The sequence below is a fragment of the Carassius carassius genome, chromosome 37, assembly GCF_963082965.1.
Source record: "Carassius carassius chromosome 37, fCarCar2.1, whole genome shotgun sequence".
In the NCBI taxonomy this organism is placed as follows: domain Eukaryota; kingdom Metazoa; phylum Chordata; class Actinopteri; order Cypriniformes; family Cyprinidae; genus Carassius; species Carassius carassius.
This window is the reverse complement of record NC_081791.1, coordinates 17,086,458-17,107,814: the sequence shown is the minus strand read 5'-3', so window position 1 is coordinate 17,107,814 and position 21,357 is coordinate 17,086,458. Positions and strand designations below refer to the sequence as shown.

At 37.4% G+C, this 21,357-nt stretch overlaps 2 protein-coding genes across 2 annotated transcripts; both read left to right on the top strand.

Annotated features, from left to right (window-relative positions):
- Positions 1–157: 157 nt before the first annotated feature.
- On the top strand, positions 158–3,586 carry LOC132118200 (succinate dehydrogenase [ubiquinone] iron-sulfur subunit, mitochondrial-like). Its single transcript, XM_059527865.1, has 8 exons — positions 158–301; positions 934–1,067; positions 1,250–1,335; positions 2,220–2,356; positions 2,442–2,558; positions 2,636–2,737; positions 2,911–3,033; positions 3,353–3,586. The coding sequence occupies exons 1-8, from the start codon at positions 242–244 to the stop codon at positions 3,419–3,421; spliced, it is 828 nt and encodes a 275-aa protein (XP_059383848.1). The 5' UTR covers positions 158–241; the 3' UTR covers positions 3,422–3,586.
- A 146-nt stretch (positions 3,587–3,732) lies between these two features.
- LOC132118201 (polyamine-transporting ATPase 13A2-like) lies at positions 3,733–20,756 on the top strand. Its single transcript, XM_059527866.1, has 29 exons — positions 3,733–4,114; positions 5,951–6,048; positions 6,126–6,293; positions 6,425–6,483; positions 6,941–7,010; positions 7,096–7,175; positions 7,275–7,352; positions 7,440–7,509; positions 7,687–7,821; positions 7,914–7,980; positions 8,076–8,204; positions 8,314–8,475; positions 9,028–9,138; positions 9,253–9,299; positions 9,491–9,679; positions 12,086–12,292; positions 12,737–12,841; positions 16,127–16,283; positions 16,416–16,527; positions 17,219–17,343; positions 17,521–17,708; positions 17,810–17,902; positions 18,009–18,088; positions 18,221–18,373; positions 19,040–19,136; positions 19,233–19,456; positions 19,549–19,700; positions 20,123–20,295; positions 20,363–20,756. Exons 1-29 carry the CDS (start codon positions 4,096–4,098, stop codon positions 20,528–20,530), a joined length of 3,516 nt encoding a protein of 1,171 aa, XP_059383849.1. The 5' UTR covers positions 3,733–4,095; the 3' UTR covers positions 20,531–20,756.
- Positions 20,757–21,357: the final 601 nt, after the last annotated feature.

The window sequence follows — 21,357 nt, the reverse complement described above, 5'->3', positions numbered from 1 at the left end:
ATGTTTCCAGGGTTTCCATAACAATCCATAACTTTCAAATATCAGTTGGGATCCCTGAAAGACGCTTTAGCTTCAAGTACAGTAGCCTAGTCTTCGTGTCGCTCTTTATTGACGGAGGGCAAATTCACGCCCGGCGCCCGCTGACATTAGGAGGAGGAGCAGATTGCAGTTTACGTATTTGAAACTGTTGAAGCCGCTAACGTAAAAAAGGAAATCCTACACAACAACACAGAAGAGGAAGATGTCTGCGTGCATTTCTTTCACTCGCAGCGCTGTTGCTTTCCGCAACAGAAGGACGTTGGTAAGTTGTTTACGAATTCTGACCTGTCAGCATCTTAATGCGTGTGTAAGGTGATTATATGAAGATGTTTGAGACCTTCGTGATTTATTAGCAAGTTCTCGTTTGGAAACTTACCGAGTGTGACTTGTTCATTAGGCTGAGCTGGTTTGCTGACAGATCCAGAGTTAACCTGTTGTTCAGTCATGTTACTTACGCAGCGGTATAAAAACGTCGGCTTCATCAGATTAAATGAATGTAACCTTTTTTAATTAAACTGACCTTCTAGTATGGAAGAGTGATGTCTGAACTCAACTGTACGTTACATAGTTTACCAATGTGAGTTGAGTAACGAGGTGATGTAACTCCCGCACACTTCTCTGTTTCACCTAGAGGTGGCGCTGTGAAAAGCCAATCGCTAATTCCAGCTGCTTAATTTTTATATATATTTTTTCATACCAAATACCCCTTGGATAAAAAGACATTGGCATATTTATGTATTTACTAACTTGACAAAGCCATGAAAATAATATTGATGTTTTAATTGTACCAAATATATTTTAAGGTTGGAGGGATGCACTTTTTTTATTTATGTAATGTCTGTAAACTCAGTATTTAGCATCACATGTCACATGTCTTTCCTCTCACTGCCCCAGCTGGTACGATATGCCCAGACAGCAGCTGCCCCTGCCCCTGAGCCAAAAACAAAGAAATTTCAGATTTACAGATGGGACCCTGACAGACCTGGTGACAAGCCTCGCATGCAAACCTATGAGATTTATTTGAACACGTAAGCACCAATATTTACACTGAAGTTATAGTCACAACAGTTGCTTTACTTAAAGGAACACTAAGTAAATAAATAAATAATTTTTTTCCTAATTTATTTGTTGTCATGTCTTCCATATCCAAATGCTATTATTTATTAAGAATTAAATATCGCAAAATTTTAATTACACTTTCTCATCCTAGATGTGGTCCAATGGTTCTTGACGCACTCATCAAAATTAAAAATGAAATGGACCCGACACTCACCTTCAGACGCTCATGTCGAGAGGGTAAAAACACACACACACACAAAAAATGGAATTAAGAATAAATATGTTTTACTCCTTTGAGCACAAAATAAAATCAATTCTGTGTCCTGTTAAAGAGACGTCAACCTCAAAAATGAAAATGTGTTTAAAAAAATCCACTCAACCTCTGGCCATTCAAGATTTAGATGAGTTTGTTTCTTCAACAGAACAGATTGGGAGAAATTTAAAGGTGCTCTAAGTGATGTCACACATTTATTAGGCCAAAACATTTTTTGTCACTTCCAGCAAACATCTCCTCACTATCCGCTAGCTGCTTGTCCCCTGAACACACTGTAAAAAAACGGGGTCTCTCTAGACACCACAGGCTCTACAAACAACAAGAAAAACAAACTGGTCTCACCCGCACCACAAAACATAACAAACTGTTCCAGCCAATAACCGACAAGAAAGGTTTGGGGGGTTAGTGCACGGATGAGGAGGAGGGAGGGTCTAGCTAGCCTCCGTTTTGTTTGACAACAATTTGAACGTCAACAAGAATTTACGACTCCCGGCATCGCTTAGAGCACCTTTAACATTAGGCTACATCACTTGCTCACCAGTGGATCCTTTGCAGTGAATGGATGCCGTCAGAAAGAGAGTCCAAACAGCCAATAAAAACATCACAGTAGTCCACAAGTAATCAGCGTGACTGCAGTCCATCAATTAATGCCTTTAAAGTTTAAAACTGTATGTTTGAACTTTCATGCTGACAGTCCCCTTTCACTGCAGAGTGAAATATGCTCCGATGAATAAACAAACTCATCTACTTCTTCATCTACATTTTTAGCAAAAAATTTTGGTTAACTATTCTGTTAATATGTAACATCACAAAGACAGAATGTTATGAAATTTCTATAATTTGACAGGTATCTGTGGCTCATGTGCTATGAACATCAACGGAGGAAACACTTTAGCCTGCTTAAACAAAATAGATACAAATACCAGCAAAGTAACGAAGATTTACCCCCTGCCTCACATGTATGTGGTCAAAGATCTTGTCCCTGTGAGTAAACTGAAAATGTATTTCTCAAATAGAATAAACCTAAAATTTCAAACTTATCCTACACTCGTATTTCCTGTTTTTTTAGGACATGAGCAACTTTTATGCACAGTACAAGTCCATCGAGCCCTATTTGAAAAAGAAGGATGAGTCAAAGCAGGGAAAAGAGCAGTACCTCCAGTCAATCGAGGACCGTCAAAAGCTGGTTAGAGACACTCTATTCTGCTGATTGTCTCTGTGTGAAGGGTGATTGTGATTTTTGCTAATGTTTTTTGCTCATAGGATGGTCTGTATGAATGCATTCTGTGTGCATGCTGCAGCACTAGTTGTCCTAGCTACTGGTGGAATGGTGACAAGTACCTTGGTCCAGCAGTGCTCATGCAGGTATGTATTTTTCTCTTTATAACACTGCTTATATGGTAAAAAAAACAGCCATTTATCATTGTTTATTGATTTTACAAAAATAAATCTACCAGTTAAGTCTTGATTAGTCTGGATCAGCATTGAGTTTGACATCTTTGACCTCAAATCTCTGCTGTTTTGTACCCAATGCTCAGGCGTATAGGTGGATGATTGACTCTCGTGATGACTTTACAGAAGAGCGTCTGTCCAAATTACAGGACCCTTTCTCGCTCTACCGCTGTCACACAATAATGAACTGTACAAAGACATGTCCCAAGGTATGCCATTTCCCCATCAAACTGCATAGCTACACTTTGCTTTGCTTAGATGAATTGGACTCCCTGTTATTGAAAATTAAAGGGACAGACCACCCCCTGTCATTTACTCCCCCTCATCATTTCAACAAAATTGTGTGACTTGCTTTCTTCTGTGGAACATTAAAGAAGATATTTGAAATTATGTTGGTAGCCAAAACTGTTTCGTTGTTTTTTTGGGTGGACTGTCCCTTTAATAAATGTTTGTTTGCAATAGCTTATGTTTAGTGTCTCCCAATTTTCCTTATTTAATTTGATCTATTCTGTCCTGTCTTCTGTTTAGGGACTCAATCCTGGAAAAGCCATAGCAGAAATTAAGAAAATGATGGCCACTTACAAAGAAAAGAGATAATCTGCCATCTGACTTGTTAATGCAGGAAATATCATGTACTTAATGGTTTAAATTATTGTGTAAATGTGTGAATTAAGCATGGAGTGGTCGCAAACATGGGATGCTTTGTTATTTGATGGTGGAGACCTGTATTTACTGCTAATGAACAGTAAATTTACAACTGGACCTGCATTTCATTTTCATTGAAACTCATCTGTAGTTACACTGTACATGAATATATCCAAATCAGGAACCTGTAAAAATGGCATAATATTTAACACATAATAGTGTAGTATTTGTCTTGTGTCCTAGTTTTTCTTGTGTGGTAGATTCGTACTGTACACGTAATGTGCTATGCTTGCTATAAAAACATACATATATCTGCATGTTTCAGATGACAATCATTTGTTTACAAAATGTGTGCCTTGCATAGGTTAGAAGATATGTTTTATAGTAGTAAAGTGCATGCTTCTGCAGAATAAATTAGATTTAGATAAGAAAGTCCCGTGTTGTTCTCTAGGTGGCACTGTTGAATGGGTGAGATGACAAAAGATCGTAAAGGAAGAAAGACTATGGCGTCACATTCAGACACTTGACAAAACACTCACAAAATTTTAGTTTCTGCGATAATGTGTAACGAAAATGATGGCCCTTGAGTAAAAGTATGGCTTTAGTACTAACGTTATAGTTCATATATGGATTCAGCAGGAATGGGTAAGTGCAGTTCGCCTGTGCATGTCTAGACTAACAGATGAAATGTCACTGGAGCTGAACGCATGGAACAGACGCATCCCATTAGGTCTTATTGACTGCAGTTTAATACATAATTTTGTCTATTTACAAGCTGTACATGTCTTTCCCAGGATATGTATATAAAACCGGATGTCATATTTGTTCAGCGAATCGAAACGGTGTTACAAATGATGAGTTTACGGTTCTGTTTGAATCGCTCAGATCGGTTGAGTCAACATGATGGAGCAAAAAGTTACTTTTAATAGGCGAATAATGGTACAAAAAACATACGTGTTTTTTTTATCAACACCCGTACGAAAGAGGCTTGATTTTCATAACGCAGTGGGCTTCAAACATTCTATTAAAACGTCCAGAAAAAAAAAATACGACTGATGTTAGTGTATGAATATAAATTCATTTTAAGGTTCCAAGTCATGAGTGAGCCATTGCTGCAAAAAACCCCACCTAGGCTAATATTAAACGCTATTAAAATTATTTAACCTTATAAAAAAATCTATTTGCGTGTACATATCGTTAAATTTAAACGTTTAAAAGCCTCGCCGGTGTTATGATGCATTTACGTAATTAAGACATAAAAAATAAACGAATTGAGTTGAACCGGTTCTTTATTTCGAACCCTTCAAAATAACCGATTCTCTGAAATGAGTCATTCTAGAGTGGAAGCCATAGGGGCACATCAGCGGCTTTATAGAGGAATGTAGGCGGAGCTTTCGCGTTACTGCTTTGGTTTACTTGAACGTTTGCATTTCCTTTCTCACTTGCAGGTTTAGTGTGGATATTTCGGCCAAAGGGAACAATAATGTCGTAGACTAGTCTTGTGTTTAATAATTTTTAGAAGTTTTGCTAGGAACTTGCATCAGGAAAAAGACCAAAGGGTGGTAAGATCTTTTGCATTTCTTGAAAAATACACCTCTATTCGTTTAGCACATATACTTTTAAAAAGTAATAGTTTTAATTGTTAGAACTGTCTGAAACTATAATAGAGTATATTTGACATTGAGTCAAAGTCAGTTGACTCCACAAATAATGTGTTGAAAGGGGTATTATGTTTCTAGCACATTTGCTGCTGGTTATTCCCCCCCTTCTGTTGTCTTCTCTGCTTTACTGAGATGACTGAACCTGTATTTCAAGCTCTGCATCAGAAACCTGCTAGAAAAGATTCTTTAAATAGCACTGTATTTTGTTTTGTTTCCATTGTATTGCCAAGTTTCTGTTTCTGAAATATTTAATTTCTTACGAATATCCTTCAGCTCACCTGTATAAATATTTTAATATGTATATTGTAGTGTTGTTTGCACTGTAGTGACCTAAACGCAATTAAATCTTGGAACGCTAAAAAAATCAAGTTGTTTGTGCTAAAGGTTTGTTGTTTTGTGGTTTCTCGCATCAGTTTGAAGCTAGCATTTGTAGAGTGAAACTAAGCATTTCTGATTTTGTAGAAACATCACAAAGCAAGCACATGACATGAAAAAAGAAGAAAAACTCCAGACTCTCAAGTTTCTCAGCCTTAACCTTTTAAAACCTGTTTACAAACCTTTCTTCAAAACTTAAAAAAGCAAGTAGCCATTTCACAGTGACGATTTGCCAGCATGTTAATTACAACATGGATGTATTTGCTCTCAATATTATAACTGATGTTGTACACTACTGACGCCATATATTGATGCTAGAGTCTATTCTTGTATTTACAAAAAGGGTGTGCACACTACACGGGTTATAAAGTGTGTTTGCATTAATTTCCTAGTGCTCTTGAGTAACTACTGCTCAGAAGGACTAATTACGGATGTTGTCTTTTAGGGAGCTGTGGTCCGGGGCTGGATGGGGCGACCTCCCCAGACACAGAACCTTTCATAAAGGATCCAAGACACGAGGAGCTCATTGCCGTCTCACATATGGTACTATTTTGGAAAAATACAAATAAGTTTCTTGTTATGCTAGAACAGATCATTTTATCATGTGATTTGTTTCTCAGGATGTTCAGGGGTACAAATGTGTGTGCTGGAAGGTGTGGTTGTGCCGTTTTGGGGCGCTATGTTCTTTAGGCCTGCTGTTAGTACTCTTCAACTGGCGCCCTCGCCTCGGGATCCTGGCCCGCTGCAAATCCTGCCCCATTTCAATGGCAGATGTTTTACTATTAAAGGTATTAAAGTTTTTTTCACTGAGACTTTAGATAATGGTTGTTCAAATATTTTCAAGTGGGAGAAGAATATACAGTAAATCACAACACTTTTCATAATAAGTGAGGGATATTTTTTTATTTGTTTGTGACAGGACCGATATGGACAGCAGTTTGTTGTAGATGTGCTTACAGAGGAGATTGAGGAAGGCAGGTGAGGCCCGCAGTACATTTATTACTCATGCTTCTCCTTTTTGTATTTATGTGCTTTAAAAGTTTCTTTCAGAAAGGAACCAGATACTTGTTAACCCATTCTTTGCATTTTAAAAATTAAAAAAATTAAAGGTGCAAACTTTGGATGGAAACCCGGCTAGTGTGACACTATTTTCATGACAATAAGGCATTTTCACACTTAAATTGTCATTGTTGTAATGCAAGAAAAAGTCTAAAGTATTTAAATGGTAATATATAATTATATATAATGTAAAAAGGATTTTTGTCGTGGTAGTAATTGTTATACTCGAATGAATTTATTCTGATTTTAATAAAAATATTATTAAATGTAATAATAAATTCATTACTGTATTTATTTGTTTGTACATGAATGATATATTTATATAATATACTATCACGTTTATAGAGCTTTTACTTTAATGCTTGAACTTTTCCAGTTTGGAGTTTGCAGTAGTAGAAGCAGATGAGAATGAATGGAGAGACACTGTGCAGCTACACAGTGAAAAGGTAACATAAGGGCAGTCCAAACAGACAGTGTGATTTGCATTTTGAGTCCATCTGCTTAATTGTATCTCGTTTTTCTTTCATCTAGAAAACATTGCTCAGATACTATGTGTTTGAGGGCATGCGCTACATATGGATTGCCAGAAAAGGAGCCTTTTGCAAAGCAAGGTACTGTTTCATATTTCTTTATGTATGTGTTGGTTTCCTCTCTTTATGGTTATAAAGCTGTCTGAAATGGAGAGGTAGTAAATGATCTTCTGTCTCCAGCATTCTCAATGAAGGCTGGACCTGCGCTGATCTGCATGACCGACAGCAAGGACTGAGTAAAGCAGACCAAAGCACAAGGTCTGTACCTTTTTAATGCCTATATGAGCAATGAATATAACTGCTTTTTTAGATGCTTTAAATGCTTACACATCCTTTGTTCAACAGAAAGCAGATTTTTGGGGCCAATATCATTGATGTACCTGTTAAGTCTTATTTGCAACTTCTCTTTGAGGAGGTAGACCTGTTCTCCTTTACTTTTTTTTAACTCTATAATGATTAAAAACACTGTAAAATCAATATATTGCATTTATAAACACTGTGTGTTGATTAAACGGCATCATTCCCTGGATTTGTGAATGAAATGGTTTGTGAAAGGTTCACATATTAATCTGCTCTGTATTTTTTTTTTCAGGTTCTCAATCCATTCTACATATTTCAGGTGTTCAGCATCATCCTGTGGATGTCAGACAGATACTATTATTATGCTGCTTGTATCCTAATCATATCATTAATTTCAATCGGCGTGTCCCTTTATGAGATCCGTAAGGTATGCAGGTATTATTTGCGTGTTCAAGTCTTCAGAGCTCTTTTGATGTATTGTGAATTGAAAAAGTATGGGGTTGTTTTTTGTCTCTGTAGCAAAGCACCACTCTCCACCGCATGGCCCGGATGATAGTGAACGTGACCGTGCGCAGAGACGTGGGAGGTGAAGCTGCTTATCAAACGCCAGAAATAGCCACAATGTTTCCAGTGTTGATTAGATTTTTTTGTGTAACTACGTTTGTTTGTTTGTTTTTCCAGAGGAGTGTGTGAGCTCTGAGGAGCTGGTTCCAGGGGACTGTATTGTGATTCCATCCGAGGGTTTGCTTCTGCCCTGTGATGCCGCCCTGCTGGCAGGGGAGTGCATGGTGAACGAAAGCATGCTGACTGGTGAGAGAATACAGACCACCTCTGAAATTGTGCATTGCAGTAAATCTACATGCATTTAGATGCTTTTCCGTTCTTCTGTTCTCTCTTTTTGTTCTGAACTCACTGACAGGTGAGAGCATACCAGTGATGAAGACGCCATTGTCTGTGTCTGAAGCCACATACAGTCCAGAGTCTCAACGCAGACACGCTTTGTTTTGTGGCACACAGCTCATCCAGGCTAAAGGAGGCGGGTCTGCTGGGATTGGGGCCATTGCTGTTGTAACACACACAGGTGACTTGTTGTTGTTGATTATACACTACCGTTCTAAAGTTTGGACTTTAAAAAAAAAAAAAAAAGGAAAAAAATTATTAATCTAGTGCAAGGAATGTGTTTAATTGCTCAAAAGTGATGTAATGTTATAAAAGATTACTATTTCAAGAATATTCTGTTCTTTTGAACTTTCTAATTGACAAAGAATTCTGAAAATAATATAAATTACCATTTCCACAAACACTACTGATTTCAGTATAGATAAAAATAAGATATGTTTCTTGACCAAATCAGCATATTAGAATGAACACTGAAGGACCATGTGTCTAATGATCCTAAAAAAATCAGCTTTGCATCACAGGAATAAATGACATTTTAAAATATTTCCAAATATGACTATTTTTACTGTTTTATCAAATGAATGCAGCCCTTGGTGAGCATTAGAGACTTCTTTTAAAACTTTTGAAAATCATACTGCACCACTCTCCGTCCCAAACTTTACAACAGTACAGTATGTAGAAGACAGAGAAGCCTTAAAATGACTTTTGTTGTTTTCTCGTTAATGTTCCTCAGGCTTTTTTACTGCCAAAGGAGACCTTATTAGTTCTATCCTTTACCCTCAGCCATTAGACTTCCGCTTCTACAAGGATGCAATGAAGTTCCTACTATTTCTAGGAATTGTGGGTAAGTTGGATTATTTGCAAGCTTCATATATGTATGAGATATAATGACATTTGTTTCTGTTAGTCTCATAATGCAGAATATGGGCCTTGGTTGATATGAATGTCTGTGTTTCAGCTCTGGTCGGCACTATTTATAGCATTGTGATACTTTCAAAGAGCAATGTAAGTCATTTTAAGTTCATGTCTGGTCTGTCTTACTTCCCTTTATTGTTAGTCAAGGTTTCTTTCACTATAGCAATTTGGATTTAGATGCTTTCATCTGAGACAAAAACTGTTAATTACAACTGTTAATTAAAGTAATTACACCTCAAGATTTTTTAATTTGGCTGTGAATCCACTTCTTCTGTCATCAGACAACCTGGCAAGAGCTAGTCATCCGGTCTCTGGATATTGTGACAATAATAGTCCCACCTGCTCTTCCTGCTGCTATAACTACAGCCACTATCTATGCCCAGAATCGGCTGAAGCGTCATGGGGTGTTCTGCATCAGCCCACCTCGTATTAATATCTGTGGCAAGACATCACTTTTCTGTTTTGATAAGGTGAGAGAACAAAGTTTTGAGAGATCCTTTGTTGGAATGATCTTTATTGCTTCTTTAAAAATGCTGTGCTGATGATTCAGATCTTGTGGAGGGATGGTTAAACTCAGGCATATTAATATTAAGCCTTTGCTTAAATCTTATATTTGGCTTTTAAAAGCCTAAGCTTCAAGCTGTTAAAATAAACTTTGTTTTATTACTCCGTGCAGACGTCTGTTTGTGTAATGATTACATCATCAGTGCCCTGGGCAGGACCAATAGTCAGCTTATTTCCTTTACTGTCAGTTTGTGACAACTCCCCATGTCACTTCCTTTTACACACAATCTAGTTAACATGGATAGGTTTATTGACTACTAGATTATTAACCTTGGATTGCTTTGCATATGTATATTATAATAACTAGCTTTTTTTAGTAATCTATACTCAGTAAATTTGATAAAGTAAAATGTAATTACATTTAATTAAAAAAATGATTTTTTTTATATATATATTTTTTAATTTGTTTTTTTTTTTACAACAAAAAAAAAGAGAGATTTTATTTTATGACGCTTAGGATATAGTGAGAGCAAAAGCTTTTTACTGATTTAGCTTACTCTGAATTGATCCCTTCATTCTTAACAATATTATTGCATTCTTGCAAGCATCATGTGGTTTCAAAGTGAAGAAAAAGAGTTTGTTAGAGGGCTGCATTGTGCAAGAGAGGTTTAGCCATGACTGTTAAGATCTCTGCTTTTCATTTGCTTATCATCTCTGCTGCTGTCTTGCTAAATATCAACATCCTGTCAAGTGAATGAGAACCCCCTCTATGTGCCGCAGTCAAACATCCTCACCACACTGTGCGTGTGTGTGTGTGTGTGTATTAGTGGTGGGCCGTTATCGGCGTTAACGTGCTGCGTTAACGTGAGACTCTTATCGGGCGATTAAAAAAAATATCGCTGTTAATCTATTCTCAAAGTTGTGTTGGTAGCTGGGTCTATACTAAGCAAGCTATGATGATGACTTTCACCTTGATATTTTATATAACTGACTGGCTGAGGCCAGCCTAAAAAGATGCTCAGGACAGTTGACGGGCCACTGCTGCGCATCGTCACGAAAGTTTATCTTTTTCACGTGCTTTTAAGCTTCCCGCTTGTCGATTTAAACCTCAAGCATCCAAACACAAGACGCGGAAAAGCTGAACAGAGTAGCCGGTTACTCACGCGCTGTATTCGGTGCGCACGAGAGAGAGAGCCGCGTATCACGGACAGCAATACTGAACCGAGCTCTCTTCTGCGAAGTTCTCCTCGAAGTCCTTCCTGCACCTGAACGAACAAATATAAATCACAGTTTGAACAACAAAAAGATGTGAAAGAGCCCAATTCAGTAACCCGGTGTTCTGGTGTTCAGGGCTCACGCAGAGAAAGGCATCTCAAAACACTTGAACATCGAATTTGCTTATTTTTGCTCTATTTTTGCTCTGCCGACAAATACATACAAAATATGTCAAAATATCCACCTTGGAAATTATGCTCGAAAAAACTGTCAGTTATTTCTTAAGTGAATGTAAACAGTTGAGGAAAAAAAATGGGATGTGTATTATATTGGATGCGTTCATCGCCTCTTAAAGTGACCGCGTAGTAGGTTTGATTGTATAATTAATTTTTACATTGAAGACTATCTAGTGCTATTTTACATTTAATTATTTGGTTTCTGTACCTTGACACCTACAAACTTGAAAAAAACTTAAACATTGTGTAAATAGCACAAATAAATAAAAATAAACAAACATACAAATTAAACAATTTCAAACAGGGCCCACTGGTACAACCTTCACCGGGGCCCCGCTGCCCCTAGCTACGGCCCTGCTCACGCCTGTTTCACACATACTCCGTCTGCAGTGCGTATGCAGTCCGTGTGCGTTACGTATGTGGTGCAGCACAGACTCGATGTGCTTTCACACAGGACGCGTTTGCAGTCCGCTACTCGGTACGTAAACGATCGCTGCACTGCTGCAGACGCAACGCTTCTGGAACGCAACTGGAATCCGTTAACATGGGTTTGTAAAAAAATATGCAACGCATACGCACTGCAGACGGAGTATGTGTGAAACAGGCGTAAGGTTGTTTGCACCTTGTGCAATGTGGAATTAGTTTACAGCTTTTTCAAGCAGTTTGTGATGCATTTTGGAAACAGGAGATGAGTCCCTTTTCTAATGCACCACCTGGCTTGATATATATATATATATATTGTGTGAACTGCTCAAAGAATTTGTTTATCATTACTGTTGCTCTTACAGTGTTCTTAACACATTTTAAAGTTAAGACAGTAAGAGTGAAATTTTCTTTTGGTTCAGTGAAACGATTGTGACAAAGATGGCAAAGTTCTATATATTGCTTTTAAAAACTGACTGAATGCTGTGATCGTTTCAGACTGGCACTCTTACAGAGGAGGGTCTGGATGTATGGGGCGTAATGGAAGTGAGTGGAGCAGGATTTAGTGAGCTGGTCCCTGACCCTCTCTCTCTCTCTCCTGGACTCATGCTCTCTGCACTTGCCTCCTGCCATTCTCTGGCTTTGCTGGGGGGTCAAGCACTCGGAGACCCACTAGAGCTCAAAATGATAGAATCCACCGGATGGGTAATGACTGGTTTTTCGTCAATGTTTCATATTCCTAAAGAGATAGTTAATACCCAAAAATGTACATTATTTCCTTTTCTATTCACTGTCATGTCCTTCCAAACCTGTATGACTTCATATTTTTCTGTGGAACATAAAAATATATTTTTTGTCTGTACAGTGGACATCAATGGTATCTAACTGTACCAAATGAGATGCGTAGCACTAGCAGTAGCTCTTTTCAATACATTGAAAGTGAACAGTGACCAAGGGCTGTCAAATTTTTTTGGGTTCCACTGAACAAATAAGGTTCTACAGGTTTGGAACAACATTTTGGATAGTAAATGATTTCAGTTATTTGTATCTTTATATCTTAAGTCTTTTACATGTGAAAGATATATGAATCTGTGTTTTGTTTAATTGGTTTTATGGCAACTTTGATGTCATCTTTTATGCAAATGACAGGAACTGACAGAGCCAGAGAATGAGATGGGACTTGATTCTGAATTTGGCAAACACAGAGTGCTAGCAGTGATGAGACCTCCTGCATCTGAGCTCCCGTCACAAGATGTAAGATGATTCATATACAGAACAAGATAATGGTCAATTGAAGCTCACAGAAATGACTTGAAAATTTGCGATTGAATATGAATTAAATGGATAGTTCACCCACCCCCCACCCAAAGTCTTTTTTTTTTTTTTTTTTTTTTTTTTTTTTTTTTTTTAAGTTCACCCAAACCTGACTGCCTTCATCTCTTCTGGGAAACACAAAAGAAGATATTTAAAAAAAAAAAAAAAAAACTTTTTGTCCATACCTTTCAAAGTCAATAACCGTGTTTCCACTGTCAGGCCAGTGCGAGCCAGGGCTTAAAACGGCCCGGACGGGGCTAATATCCTCGGGCCAGTAGCACCGAGGCCAGAATAGTGCAGGGTTTCCACAGTCGGTCCTGAAGCTTCACTAAAACACGCCCTTTACACGCCTCTTAGAAACAACGTCATGCAACCCCATCATTTCACCAACAAGTTATCAGAAAACTAAGAAATAAGTAACTGGAACTAGTGCGATCACAAAACGAACATGATAAAAGTGGCCGTTTGTTTACATGCTTTGTTAAATATTTAAATGCAAAAGCATAGATGTTTTACTACAATAAGTGATACATTGATCATAATGAATTAATTTATCAGGACTCAAAATTAGTCACACAGAAATAAATGTATTTCTATTTTATTTATTTATTTTTAACACTTATGAAAATAGCCTGCTTATTCAGTCGAGTCTGTTTGTTTATTTGTAGCCTATAAGTCACATTTAGAATGAATGATAATATCTCTATTTTTATAAAAGCTCCCGAACAAAAACCATTATTATATTTTTATGATAGGCTACGCGGAGCTAAACTCTCGAGACGAGACTTATGACAGATAAAATATGTTACTAAATAAATTCACGATTGTGATAGAGAATAAGAAACTGACGTCTGATTTCTCCTAGTGGTTGCATTTATCATGTTTACTTTGGTAACGTTAAAGGTGCCATGTGCAAAAATTGAGCTAAAAATATTCAAAAAATTACCTACACGCATCAAAAGTATGAGAAGAAATAAGGCGATGATGTCATTAAAAAAATGTAAAGTTATAGTGCTGCAGAGATATCAACCTTAATTAGCAGTAGCATTACTAGCCCCGGCCCGACAGGTGTCGTAATACCAGTTTCGGCCATGGGAGGCGGTATGCAGGCAACATAACCACCAGCCAACCTGCAATACACGAATAACTCGCACGGCTTGTGGGCGTAATCTAACCTGATGTCAATCAAGCGGAAGGATGGTTGAAGCCCTTGGCAAGAGACCACCACCCGCTACAGGGAAACAACCACGCTCGGAAACACAAATCAAATCCGATAAGAAAAGGAGCCGAACCAGAGTAAACATCGGCACTGCTTTCAATCGCTAGAGACAACTGATGGACCTGAAAGAAATGAGGTTCGACACCGAACTTGCAACATTTCTTTTGGATTGGTAAGTTAGATGCTGTTAGTATTTCGCTAGAAGTTTGTTTTATATGTTTGTGTATTTTTTTTCGGGAAGTTATAACATAGAAATTTATCGAAGGCTGTTCTATAAACGTGCTAATGTTAGCGATGGCTTATTTTAAAACCGTAGCTGCGTTTGATAATTAGCTAGCTATAACTTACCCATATTTTTATATCATAAGTAACCTGCTCTGTCTAGTCTGTTGTCGTGTCCTCTTTGCTTCGTGGTTTTTCTGTACGTGAGAAAATTGATGTGTGGCGTGAAAGCGTGTGAAAAGAGTCAATTGCGTGTGTCTCACGGTGAATGCTTGAGAGTTGGCAGCTCTGGTTATGTTGGTTGGCGCTAGCTTGGTCAACATCAGCTGTCTGATGTTGACCAATGATGTTGACAGAATGCTGTCTGTCAAATTAATTTAATTCAATAATGTGTATATACAAATGTAATATGAACAAAACGAATATGAACATATTCACTGGTAAAGGTGAAGGGGAGTAGCTTGAAGATGTCATGTTTCAAAATCACTTGACATCACCCAACGTTCCTCTGGAGGCAAAACGTCCTCTTATAGCAGCGGTTCTCAATTCCAGTCCTCGCGCCCCACTGCTCTGCATATTTTGCACGTTTCTCTTTAACACACCTGATTCAGATAATCAGCTCATTAGAAATGAACTCCGTGCATTAACTGTTTTTCAAATGTTCACTGCTCCCTACTCTCTGAGCAGGGGAAATCTGTTGAAGTTTACCTCACATCAAAACATTCATTCACTGATTTGTGCTGTGCAGTGTCTTTAAACATGGACAACTGTGACATCATATACCTCTGTAAATCAATACAATTTAAATTCACGTCTTGCACACTTCAATGCACTTTGATTGGAACATATAGCTACGTTTGCTTCGAACTGGAATCATGGCTGAATATCCTGGGATGACCACTTCGCAGGGCACTTATGTTCGAATAGAACAAATGTCTGAAGCTCTAAGAGAAACGTTCAAAATGTGCAGAGCAGTGGGGCGCGAGGACTGCAATTGAGAACCGCTGTCTTATAGGCTTCGGCTATGCTCTAGTGTTGTTGTGAAGGTAGGGGCGGAGCATAGAGACTATGCCGTTTCTCGTTTGTTACTCTAGAGTAGACCAATTCACTTTATTGAGGCATACTGCCCCCATCTGGTATGGAATGTGGAGTATGACTTGATTTTTTTGCCAGATATGACAGATGGCACCTTTAATGTTTAGCGTGGAGAGTCTTTTGCATCGCTTATATGTATTTCTGCCTTGTTTAGTGATTATAATCCACATCGGATCAAGTTATTTCAAACATTCGCTGATGACTGAAAGTGAGTTTTGAGCTCAACTTATTTTAAAAAGTCTTTAATACTGGTGTTAAAGCTGTTATCTTTATGTAATGATCTGCAGCGCTAAGCTCTCCAGACGCGGAGAAACTCCTCTTTGTTCATGACCACTCCTCTAGCCTCAGGTGGCCCGCTTTTTTCGCCAAGGTTTTCGTCGGGCCAAAAAACCCGGGCTGTTGGCCCCGAGGAAGCCCCGACGAGGCACGATCAAGCACTGGAAGTGACAGTGGAAACACGACTGGCCCTGGCACGCACTAGCACGCCTGCTTTAAGCTCAAAAGTGGAAACGCGGCTAATGGTGTTAAGCGCTGTTAGGACATTTTTCAAATTATCTTTTGTTTTTTTACAGAAAAAAATAAAGTCTAGAGGTTTGGAACGGCACGTGGATTAATTTTTGGTTCAACTATCTTCATCCCAGATACTGGATAAGGATAATGTTTTAATCCTGATTTTCCTGTTTTTTCAGTCAGTCAGTCAGCCAGTGGCAATCATACGGCGATTCCCGTTTTCCTCTTCTTTGCAAAGGATGAGTGTGGTGACCGTTGGTCCGGGTGGAGCTTCTCCTGTTGCATTCCTTAAAGGAGCACCTGAAATGGTTGCCAGCTTCTGCCGTAGAGAAAATTGTGAGGACCTTACTCTTAAAACTTGTCCTGGTTTTTATTTCACCTTGAGAAGAACAAGCAGGAGTATATGGAACACTGCCCATTTATTTTTGAACTCAGCTTTGTTCTGTCTTTGTGCTCTCCTTGTGACAGTGCCTTCTCATTTTTCACCCATTCTCCGGGAGTATGCCAGCCAAGGCTTCAGGGTCCTTGGATTTGCCTACAAGCACCTCACTAAGGAGACCGACCTAAGCACTGTTGAAAGGTCAGCTGTTTCGTTTCATAAACAATAGCATTCAAAGATTGAGGGTTGGTAAGATTTATTAATGTTTTTAAAAAACGCCTGTTATGCTTAAGTCTGTATTTGTTTGAACTTAAATACAGTGAAAACATTGTGAAATATTGTTTTTATTATTTAAATAGTTCTTTAATTAGTATTTAAATAGTAGTAATTAAAATACTATTTAAATATTTTCTTTTTTAAAGTATTTTGTGTTACATGATTCATCAGAAATGCTAACTTGGGTCTCAAGAAACATTTCTTATTATCGGTGTCATGTTTTGCTGCTTAATATTTTTGAGGAAATCATTCTACTTTTTGTATTATAAATAAATAGTTTGAAAAAAAATTACATTATAAATGTTATTGCTGTCCTTTTTTTTTTTTTACATTTAATACATCTTTGCTGAATAAGTGTTAATTTCTGTAATTGTACTGACCCCAGTTATTTAACAGTAGTTTATTTAGTTATTAATTAATTATACTTATTAATCATATTTTAATTTTATACATTCTTGTTGAATAAATGTATTCATTTTGTTTAAAAAAAATCATACTGACCCCAAACTTTTGAAAATTTGTGTATTTAAATTATTTTGTATATAATAAATAGATGTTTAAAAATAGACGGATGCATGCCTGCTGCCTCATGGTCAAAGTAAATGTTTGTTTGTAGGGTGGAGGTGGAGAAAGACATGAACTTCCTGGGTCTGTTAGTAATGAAGAACCAGGTGAAGCCAGAGAGCACAGAAGTTATTCGCACACTTAAACTGGCACAAATACGGCCTGTTATGGTTACAGGTATGTCCAAAAATAACCTGTAAAAATCATCTAAAAAAGCTTACAGTGTACATTTATAACCATGATTTGCTTCTGGCCTAGTTATATTGTCATTAAAGCTCAAATAATTGTTTTTGTTGGCCTCTCTGTGTCTCCAATTGAAAATGATTTGCCATGCTGTTTTTCTGCTCTTATCAGGTGACAATATTCTCACTGCTGTGAATGTAGCACGTGCGTGTGGAATGATGCTGTCACATGAGAAGGTTATTTTTGTTCATGCATCGCCCCCTACTGCCAGTTCAATGGCCTCACTGCAGTTTCATCAAGGAGATGGTGCAGCAGCAGGCACTGATAATACTCAGGAGACTATTGATATTCCAGCACAGGTTTGCTTTACAGATTTTACCACTAACATATCACATAATAATGTCTTTTTATTCATTCAGAACAGCAAAGAGATTAATAGATCTTCTTCTTGTACCACAAGGGTCTCTATCAGAACGGTGCTGGCTATCATTTGGCTATAAATGGGATGTCCTTTGCAGCACTTTGTGATCATTTCCCTGAATATCTGCCCAAGGTGACTTAGATTAAGTTTTAGGAGTATTGATCCATTCCAATTTTAGACTGGTGGACACAAATGCATTTTCTAGAGATTGGCAGTGCTCTTTGTTTTTGTGTTCCAGATTCTGTTGAGAGGAACAGTGTACGCCCGCATGACCCCAGAACAGAAAACCCAGCTGGTAAAAGCACTGCAGAAACTCAAGTGAGTCCAGTATTTGTGGTATTGTACAGTTGCTTGAAATGTAGATTGATTCATTAATGCATAACCAGTGAATTTGTTAGCAGGGCTTTGTAACCCTGAATATAACGGCCATATCTCCTGACCCGTATGTAGTTACAGGGTGGGCATGTGTGGTGATGGAGCCAATGACTGTGGAGCACTGAGGGCTGCTGATGTCGGTGTGTCGTTGTCTGAGGCTGAGGCCTCGGTGGCGTCTCCTTTCACATCCAAGTCTAACAACATTAGCTGCGTGCCTCTACTCATCAAGTAAATAACACACTTTTCTTATTCTTATGCATGGATTTTATGCAGAAATTAAATTATAAATATAGTTTTTGGCTTAAGGTATTATAATAGGATCAGTATCTGTATTTTATCAATATATAATTTAATCAATATATATGTATTTTATTTGTATTTATTAAAATTTGTTGTTGTTAATTGCATTTAATAAACTGTTGTTATGTTTGTGAATATTATTATTATTGTGAATAATTTATTACAACAACAATTATTATTGTTACTATTTTTATTAATAATAATGATGATCATGATGATGATGATGATTAGTTTAATAAACAACAATAATAATACAAATTTATTTAATTGGATGTTGTATTCTTGATCTAAGTTATTATTAAGATATAATATCAATATATATTGGCCATTTATATGCATTGATGATGATGATGTTTTTATTTTTGATAAAGATTATTACTTTTAACGATTAATAGTAGTCTTTAAATTAGATATTGTATTCTTGACTCACATTTTAATAATAATATCATTGTATGTTTATATGAGTATTTATATTTATTTATAATAATAATAATAATAATTAACTTACGATGGAGATGATTATTACTATTATTATTATTATTATTATACAACAAAATCTAATGTCTGCTTTGTTTGAAATGAAAATATAAACAGGGAAGGCAGGTGTTCACTGGTGACATCATTCAGTCTTTTCAAGTACATGGCTTTGTACAGTCTGATCCAGTTTGCCTCTGTACTCATTCTCTACACTGTGAGTGTTTGCCGATCCATTTGACTTTTTAATCCGCTAAAATCAATATCCAAATATACAATGATTAAATTACGTGGTTTATTTGGTCTATTGTAGGAAAAAACAAACTTGGGAGACTTGCAGTTCCTCTTCTTTGATTTATTTTTGGTGACCGTTTTGGCTATAGTGATGGGACGGGGAGGTCCCAGCGATGAGCTTCATCCCCAGCGACCCGCTGCCAGTCTTCTGTCTCTCCCAGTCCTGTCTAGTTTACTGCTGCACACTGTGCTGCTGATCCTAGCCCAGGTGTCTGCTCTGCTTATCACTGTGTCACAAGACTGGTAAGCAACTAACACCTAGATTTTGGGTAACATTAAAAAAATCTGTGAAGCTTCATTTAACTGTTGTTTTATAACTCTGTGACCGTTTTCAGGTATGTGCCTCTAAATTCCACTGTGACGGGGGCTGCGAACTTGCCCAACATGGAGAACACGAGCATATTTGCCTTATCTGGATTCCAGTATATCATCATGTCTATTGTGATAACCAAAGGATATCCTTACAAAAAACCACTCTGTTACAATTGTGAGAACTGAAACCTTGGACCTTGTTGCGTACAATTAGTCCTGTTTAACACATGAGCTTGTTTTACAGAAAATGCATCAATTCACCATAAACCCATTTATCACAAATCTTTTATTATAAATAGGCTTTTATGAAGCAACATAAAATAATGGCGTAAACAAATGATACCGTTTGTTTGAAAAAATATGTTTCTATGTAATAAATCTGACTAAATCCAGATGATTTGAGCAGTTTATAGTGCCAATTTGGGGTTTGAGTTCCATTTATGTTCACCAATTACCATTTAGATGTACTGTAAATGTTTCACCTTTTTATATTTCCCCTTGTTATAATTGTCATCTCTCAGTCCTGATAACCATTTTATAATCATAGTGATTTTTCAAGAAAGTGCTCATTGTGGGTTTTTTTTTTTTTTTCCTTAGTTTTGTTTGTAGGTGTACTGCTGGTCTTCTTTGCACTTATGAGCTGGCTGGTTCTGTTCAATCACACCATCATCCATCAAGTGCTGCAGCTCTATGACATCAACGATATGAACTATAAACTACTGCTGGTGGCTGTAGCTGCACTCAACTTCTTCATATGCTACATGCTTGAGGTAAAGACAAATACACATATTACCACATGCCATTGGAAACATGCTGCAGATATATTTCTCTTCACAGATTCTTATTGACCGAGGTGCCCTGAACTGCCTTCGCAACCTCAGAGGAAAACGCAAGTCCAAAAAGCAGTACAAACGTCTGGATGCCCAGCTTGCAGAAACCCCTTCATGGCCGCCCCTGAACCAACCCTTGTTCCCAGCACAGTGCTCCGTCATCGGTGTTAGCTAACACCTACCTCCCGCTTTTTCAACTCTCTCAATGCACATATCCAGGGTTGCCAAAGATCTGATACCACCTCCCGGAGCACTAGTGAGGTTTGCGTACCAGGTGTTGTCCTTGTCTGCCTATTATATATGGCACAAAACTCAGATGCAGCAACAAGAATGGACTGTTAGTGATGCTGTTTCTAATATGGAACATAAATGAAAAATAAAAAACTTAATGTATTTTGAAAGGGTGTTCCGATTGATTTAGAAAAGGGGTGGAAACATATTTCCCCAGAATATGTTATGTATTTAAGTACTACAACTTACTAATGTATTTACTATTTACCAATAAATATTATATTTACAGTAAATAAAAAAATGCCTATTGCCTTGAAAAGTGCTTAATTCGGTTACTAACCTAAATACAAAATACTGAATGTTTTTAAACTTGTATTTTTTTTGTCAAGAAGTGACAATTTTGTTCTCTTTGACTTGCTCGATGGAAAGAGTGCTTTATTCGCAAATGTTTTATGTGATTTACAGTTTTGCGCATAAGTTAAATTCTACAGGTATACTGTCCATGTCCAGAAAGGTAAGAAAAACATCATCGAAGTATCGAAGAATATTTTGAAGCATCGAAAATATATTTTGGTCCAAAAATAGCAAAAACTACGACTTCATTCAGCATTGTCTTCTCTTCCGTGTCTGTTGTGAGAGTTCAAAACAAAGCAGTTTGTCATATCCGGTTCACAAACGAATCATTCAATGTAACCGGATCTTTTTGAACCAGTTCACCAAATCGAACTGAATCGTTTTAAACGGTTCGCATCTCCAATACATATTAATCCA